At 41.8% G+C, this 7,430-nt stretch overlaps 2 protein-coding genes across 2 annotated transcripts; one reads left to right on the top strand and one right to left on the bottom strand.

Moving 5' to 3' along the window:
- Positions 1–451: 451 nt before the first annotated feature.
- LOC146622726 (uncharacterized) lies at positions 452–2,699 on the top strand. Its single transcript, XM_085365362.1, has 3 exons — positions 452–1,137; positions 1,455–1,590; positions 1,873–2,699. The coding sequence occupies exons 1-3, from the start codon at positions 542–544 to the stop codon at positions 2,623–2,625; spliced, it is 1,485 nt and encodes a 494-aa protein (XP_085221488.1). The 5' UTR covers positions 452–541; the 3' UTR covers positions 2,626–2,699.
- A 477-nt stretch (positions 2,700–3,176) lies between these two features.
- On the bottom strand, positions 3,177–5,850 carry LOC146622725 (uncharacterized). The gene is made up of 4 exons (XM_085364906.1): positions 5,636–5,850; positions 4,637–4,831; positions 4,472–4,548; positions 3,177–4,215 (listed from the first exon to the last, which is right to left on the bottom strand). Exons 1-4 carry the CDS (start codon positions 5,663–5,665, stop codon positions 3,177–3,179), a joined length of 1,341 nt encoding a protein of 446 aa, XP_085221032.1. The 5' UTR covers positions 5,666–5,850.
- Positions 5,851–7,430: the final 1,580 nt, after the last annotated feature.

Raw genomic sequence — 7,430 nt, 5'->3', positions numbered from 1 at the left:
AGTATCCACGGGCAATACATCGCCTCATGTCCAGGCCTATTGCAATCAATCACTGGAGCTGAAGTGAAGTCAACTCCAGGCTAGTCAGTCAGCCAGGCCCCCCTTATAACCATGTATACACACATTATATACACACACACACACACCTCTGCCTGCCTCTCTGGCCATGAGTCAGGGGCCCTCTGGGGCCAACCACACACTCACACACATACACACACTCTGCACCTGCTGGGCCCTGCAGTTACCAGCTGTCAACTCCACGTGCTCTTTGCCGTCTGTTTAGTGTGTGTGTGTGTGTGTGTGTGTACAAAGAGTACAGGGTTGCTGCAAAGTTACAAGCATCAGTTGGGCCATGGACAGAGAAGAAGAAATGATGCGGGCCGTTCAAGGACATTTACTTGCTTTCAACAAATGTTTCAACAAAAACCAATAGACTACTTGCACTAGGGCATGTGACGTATTTCCGTTTCCAAATAGTACCGCTTGTGCGTTTCCGGTACGTTTGCTTATCTATCGGTAGCTATGCTAATGTCGCTTCAGAATGAGTATAAAAAGGAAAGTATTTAAAACAGAACATTTTCAAAAACAGGAGAAGAAATACTCCGAGCATTGCTGTGTCCCACTTTGTTCAGCTTCAGCCAAATTTAACGGCATACTAAGTTTTCATGCCTTTCCGACCCATTCCGACTTGAGAAGACAATGGCTGGTAAATATACGCCGGGATCATTTCACGATTACCTCTCACACCAGGGTCTGCTGCAGACACTTTGCCAGTGATCAACTCATAGAGCCAACAACCCTCGATGGTCGAAGGCGGCTTATTAAAGGTGCTGTACCAACACTTTTTGAGTGGAATGGCTATAAAGTTGAACCACCGCGGCGTAGTGTTTGGGAGAGAACGGAGCGACGCCCTGAACTAGTTCCTCCTGACGATCAAGAAGAGCACAGTCTTACAAGAGATCATGACTACTGCTCAGTCCCTGAGCCATCTGCATTGGACATATCTGCATCAGCTGTAGAAGACCTGTCCGAAGACGTGGAGACTCTGAGGAAGGAAATACAGGAGTTACGTGTCCAGCGAGAATTTGGGTTACAGCGTTTTGCTGGCTCCGACACTGACATCCGATTCTATACCAGGTACATCTAAGTTCTATTCAAGCTAACTGTTTAAAATATACCAAGGTCACCATCAGTTAAATTTAGAAAGTTTTTCCAGTCTTAATGAAAACAAAATAGAAATTTACTTTTTCTCTGCTGATTGTATGTTTTATGTAGATGCTTTAGTATTTAAACAATATCCTAATGCTACAGGTAAAATACAACACCAAATACTCTTAATCAGACTATTTTATACAGCAATGCCATTAGCATATTTGTCACAGATCACATTATTTTTATGTCAGTGTGTAATGTTAATTAATGATTGACACGATGTATGTCTCTCTCGTGAATAGATTTCCAAGCTATGATCATTTGATGGCATTCTGGGTTTTGATTGAGCCTTGCATCTATAAAATGATCCGGGTTTCAAGAGCCAAGTCAGCTGCCAATCGGAACGAAGAAGTGTTGACACCTGCACGCACATCAACAGTAGGTTATGGGTTTGTTGGTAGTTAGAACTAGAGGTGTAATGTTATTGTATTTATGTACAATAACATTACTTTATGTACAGTAGCATACATACACAGGTGTATGTATGCTAGACTCAGTATCCTTTACATACATACACCTGTGCACTACAGCACCTCATTGTTTACCCCATGGTACAGTATGGTATGCCTAACCATTACAAAACATTTAGCCAAGAAAAGAATAATTTTACTAGTTCATAGCTTAAGGAGTAACATTTTCCCTTTTGTTTTCACCTTCCAGAGGCAGCTGCTACAGCCAATTGATGAGTTTTTTCTTTTCCTGGTTTTCCTGTCAGTTGGTTTGAAGGAGAGGGACCTGGCACACCGATTTAACATACACCAGTCCACAGTGAGCCGCATTATTGCAACATGGACAAATTTTCTTGCCACTGCACTGGGGTCTCAGTGCATCTGGCTTACACGTGAAGAAGTGCAAGCTTACCTCCCTGAGGAATTCAAAGATTTCTCAGACACCCAGATGATCCTTGACTGTACAGAGCTGAGGTGTCAGACACCATCCTCACCACTTCTCCAAAGTGAAATGTACTCTTCGTACAAATCCCACTGTACGATGAAAGCCCTGGTTGGCATAGCTCCACATGGTCCAGTGACATTCATCTCTAATCTGTATGCTGGTTCGGTTAGTGACAAGGAACTATTCAAACAATCAGGCATTGCTGAGAAGTTGACTGAAGACATGGCAGTGATGGTAGATAAGGGCTTCCTAATCACTGATTGTTGTAAATGCAAAGTGTACTGCCCACCTTTTCTATCTAAGCAGAAGCAGATGCCAGCATACCAGGTTAAGGAGACGCAGGCCATAGCCAGACTCAGGGTACATGTGGAGCGAGTCATTAGGAGGATCAAACAGAACAAACTTTTTGATAGCATCATTACCATGTCACATGTTTATAATATCAACCAACTGTTTGCAGTGGCATGTATGCTGTCAAATTACCAGAACACAGCATTAGTTAAAAAATGGGTTAAGTGAGACAAGATGGATTTTTCCCAAGACACCAGTGCCAGTACAAGTAACTTATGGAAAATGACCTGCAGCTGAGGCCACTACAGTTGAATTTCTTCCTTCTCGGCTGACAATACTTGATTACAGAACTGGTACTTGAGTGCCGATAGTTGAGTTTCAGTTATTGATAATTCAAATTCATTGCAAATGTTTAATGTTAATAATACTGTTTAATTATACTACTATTATTACTATTCAGATTCAACAAAACTATTTATCAAAATTATAAAGTAAATCACTAAATCGTTTTAAAACCATAAGTGACATTGAACTTTTGTAACATCAAAAATACCATTTGTCATTTTCTACAGTTCAGTTATTGTCTAAATGTATATCAGTATGCTAGGCATGGAGTTTTAAATACTTACCATGTAAATAAGTTCTGCACAAATTCAACGTTTTAATGTGTGTTTTTAAAAATTAAATTGATGCCATTGCTTAAATAACAGTTTATTGATGTCACATAAAAGTAACATGTAACAACAAAAGAATTCATGAAATATATTGAAAATAAAACATCAGTTATTTTGTTCCAGCCAGCCTGAAGGATCTGTTTTTCTTTTTGCTATGTTTTCACTGTTCATTTTTTCAAACACAGGTATCTTGGCATATATATGTAAAAAAAAGAAATAGTCTGCCTTTTCTCTGATTGCATTGTGCACATCTATATCCATGTATATTCTTTGCACTAGGTAGTCCTCTTGTGCCCACACAACAAAGTCACACCACTGCATCCCACTGATGAGCAGTTGTCCTTGCACTTGCCAGTAATATGCGTGGCTCTTTTTTAGTTTAGGGGTACCACATTCCATCTGCACATATTTGCAGTCAATAAAGTTTTGTACATTGGGACATTTGAATTCGACGAAGCCAAACTGGGGGTATTCATTGGGGTCAAAAACAACACCATCAGGAGATGCAGCAAGCCAGGGGGCAATGGGGTGAATGACCAGACCACAGGGTGAGTAGTTAACATTCATTAGCCTACTATACTCTGCTGCTATTGCAGGCTCCATCTCAGTTCCTCTCCTCATGTCTGCTGTCTGCCTTGTTCCCTTCAATATACGCTCTGCTAGTGACTCGGCCGAGCTCTGGCCTCTGACGTGACACACCTCCCGAAACCTAGAGGCAGTCACTCTGGGCCTGCGGAGCTGATGCCACTCAGACGAAGAGCTTTGCTCACGTGTAGCTTCCTCTATTTTGTGAGCCATTTCCAGAGTTACAGACAAGCTTTTCAGATGCAGAAGCTCTTCTTCTGAGCACACAAACACACAATCTGATGGCAAGATGTCATACCCCTCCAGAGGCAAGTGCGGTGTTGGTGGTGCATCGCGGTGTAGTGTGATGTACCGGGTTGTCAAAACCGGCTGCTGATATGACAGAACACTGCCCTCCTGCACCAGCCCAAAGGCACTTTCCACAAGGGGCTTGTCAGGTCTCATGTTCATTGTGGTCACAAGTGGCCTGTCCTCAGTATTAAATTTTGCATATGCCTCCGTTATTCTGAACAAGCAGGGATCTGGTAACGGACCCACCATGCCTCTGTAGAAGCCACTCCTAAAGAAAACATCAATGACAATAATGTAAGGGAGAAGGTTATTATACTGAACAACAACTAAACTAAAAACTAAAAGGTGTAAAACAGTGGTGCATAAGTTAGAGACTGGGATGTATATGTACATGACTGAGTTAGCCGTCTTCAGAAAGTGTAATGTTGTATGTAAATTAATACCTATTCTGACACATGTATGTATGAAAAAAATAGCAACATACATTTGTAACACATGAAACCAAATTTTACAAATGTAATTACCGTACTCCAGTCTGGGCCATCCTATTTGGTACTGGCTTAGTGAAGATCATGGAGTTGATGGGTCCTGGCCTCACACCCTAACAGAAGACACATTTACTATGGATGGTGTTGCTGTTCATATGTAAACATGGACTAATTCAAAAACTTTAACCTCATTTAAATTACCACTGTCCGTGGCTTGTGCCATTGCTGTTCAGATTCCGTGCAGCTATGCACAGGGGGGACAACCGGCACTCTGAGTTGTGAGTAGTGTGCTGTTTGGAAGAGCAGTGCCACTGTGTGATTGCACATAACAGCGCCTGCCACACAGGAGCACTGGCTATGTGTCAGTATCACCGGCGATGAATCCAGAAGCTTAATCTAAGAAGAAAGAACGAAAATTAAAAATGTAACATCTTCATGGAAGAGCTGAACAGGAACATAGTTCAGTGTTATGGTTACGTACCCTCCTGAATGCTTAGTGTTTCCTTCTCTCCCTATTAAAACAACTTAACCACGCTTGATAACTGTAATAACTTAGATTGTGTATATTTGCAGTATTAACTTGTTGTCAAATGTTTCTGATCACCCAAACACACGTTGATTTAACTATCTGACTAGTCAAATTAGGAGTGATAAAGCAGGGAGACAAGGAAAACATTCAAGTTGATGGGCCTTTAGGAATGAACTTAACTAATGCTTAAATGAACTGAACCCCACAGAACGGAGATTAACAACTTTACACAGCTTCCTGCCTACACTTAGTCTGTGTGGTGCCTCACTCTTCCTCATCGACCTGTAGCACAGGGCTCTCACACCGACCTCCCCTGACAACCTGTCTTTATTGGACACTGAATAAAGATACAAGTACCATTAGCATTATTTCTGTATTACTCATTTCAGCATGTCTTAAACATATATATTTTACACTTAGCAAGAGTAGCATTAGGTAGTTAACTACCTCCATAGTTAGCCAACTACCTAACGCTAATATAACAGTGTCTAACAACAAAAGTGACATTAGTTAAGAAAACCTCAACTATAGTTTAGGACGACATAAAACACCGTTTAAGAAAACATGTAATGTAGAGAACTGACATCAAATGAAGGACATAGCGGAGTAACGTAGTGTTTGCATTTGACGTTAGCTAGCGTTTCTTTGTCGGTTAATTTACGTTTTCTTACCTTCGTAGTTGTGTATATAAGATGCAGCATATAACTTAAATCCTTTATCTAATTTGCTGGCGGGGGTAGTCGTCACTCTGCAAATCCGATGAACATCGGTGATGTTCAATTTTGGGAGCTCTTGTAGGCATCGAGTGTAGAACGTCGCCATGGTTTAACCGCACCGGAAGCACTGGAGCAGGACTACATAGAACGCGGAAGTGTTAGTGCAAGTAGTCCATTAAATGAGAGCACTTGGCTGCTTTTTCTATAACGAGGGATAGGAGGAAACATTTCTTAACCCACAAACACACATTAAAGCCAAAAACTGAGACAGTTATGTACTAAGAAAGCTCCCCAAAGAGCAGACACCTATCTCCTTCTTCACAGTCAGGTCAACCTGAACAGTAAAATGTCAACAACAAAAAATAATAAAGTTTTTATCAACCTCACAACTAATGATTTCTGAGTTCTTTCTAAGTTCTCTTCTGTCTCTCTAGCTGCACAAAAAAAGAAAACTAAAATCATTTTTTAAATATTATTTTCCAACTTAGTTCTTTGCAGTGCTGCAGAAGTCTTGGGAGAAAGCTGTATAAGCTGTTACAACATGACATAGCAAAAAAAAAAAAAAGTGCAAACTAACCAGTGATGGGTTCATTCTCAGTAGAAAAAGTGTTAACCAGTAAAACTGGGAAAAAAGACCCATTACAGCATTTACCTCTAGGGCATGACCTTAATCCTAAGCTCCCTCCCCATCTCTGCAAGGGACAGAGAGATAGGAAGCTAGGTTACAGCAACAATGAAAAACGTGTCTGTTTTGGGGGGAGAGAAGAAAAAAAATCAATAATGTGTTGTGATGTGAAACTGATTCCCACTGGATCTCGCTGTGTTCTGTACAAGCCTATTCTCTGTGTGGCCCTGAGGTAAGTAGTGTACTTTGTTACAGTGTGTAGCAGTAAGCCTTGGAGACCTGTGCAGCGATTAAGCCGTACTGGAGCACATTAGCTCAGGCCATGTCATGGCAGGCTGAAATGGGTCTGGCATGGAAGGAAAAAGGATGAAGAGAAGGGTACACCAGAGGGAAGTAGATGAAAAAGGGTATCAAAAGGGAATGAAATGAATGAGGAAAAAAACAGGGCAGGGAGAGAAGAAAAATGTGACGGGGGCGGATAAGGAACAAAGATAAAAGAAAAAGGAGAGGAAAAAATGTGTTGGAGAAATGACATTTGTTTGACTTCATGTCATGAGGTTTGCACATCGTCATACAAGGTTTCATGCCTACACGGATGCATTTCCACCTCCAGAGAAAGAAAAGGCGCATAGCAAACCCGAGACACTTCGTGGTGTCACAGCTGACAGCAAAGAGAAAGAAAGTAGGGATGGCTAGCAGGAGTGATGGAAGGGTGGAGAAGGATGGCGCGAGGAAAAGAGAGACAGGACAGAAGCAGAGAGAGTGACAAATTCCCCGCTGATGACTATTTACAGGCTATTCCCTCTCACCACGGAAACCCGAGGCCTCAACCCCGCTTTCTCATTTTCTCCTCTTTATTTATCCATTTCCTCCCTTCTGTGGTAAATTTGTCACTTTTGCATAAGGCTGCTAGTGTCAGGGTGGAGGAGGGAATGGCAATATGAGCAACCCTAGGTGTGATGGAGAAAGTGGGGATGATAATAGAAGAGGAGCTGATGGCAGCATTTCTTCCCTCAATCTCTGACCATCTTCCTAAATTCCCAACCCCCCTCTCTTGTTCTGTCCCCTCTTTGCCCCTTTCACCCACCTCTCCCTCCATCGCTCCCTCTCCTACACCGACCCTCC

This window comes from Diplotaxodon limnothrissa, linkage group LG11 (assembly GCF_057381915.1).
Source record: "Diplotaxodon limnothrissa isolate DT_005_m linkage group LG11, D_limnothrissa_male_GT1.1, whole genome shotgun sequence".
Lineage (NCBI taxonomy): Eukaryota > Metazoa > Chordata > Actinopteri > Cichliformes > Cichlidae > Diplotaxodon > Diplotaxodon limnothrissa.
Note: the sequence above shows the minus strand (reverse complement) of the source record. Positions and strands in the feature narration are given on the sequence as shown.

Bases quoted from the DNA above. Each gene is read 5' to 3' on its own strand.
- LOC146622725 (XM_085364906.1), bottom strand. From the start codon at position 5,665: ATGCTGCATCTTATATACACAACTACGAAG. The intron at 4,832-5,635 runs GTAAGAAAACGT...CTTTCTTCTTAG, and splicing joins TTATATACACAACTACGAAG to ATTAAGCTTCTGGATTCATC. The intron at 4,216-4,471 runs GTAATTACATTT...TGTTTTCTTTAG, and splicing joins ATGGCCCAGACTGGAGTACG to GAGTGGCTTCTACAGAGGCA.
- LOC146622726 (XM_085365362.1), top strand. From the start codon at position 542: ATGAGTATAAAAAGGAAAGTATTTAAAACAGAACATTTTCAAAAACAG. The intron at 1,138-1,454 runs GTACATCTAAGT...TCTCGTGAATAG, and splicing joins GACATCCGATTCTATACCAG to ATTTCCAAGCTATGATCATT. The intron at 1,591-1,872 runs GTAGGTTATGGG...TTCACCTTCCAG, and splicing joins CACCTGCACGCACATCAACA to AGGCAGCTGCTACAGCCAAT.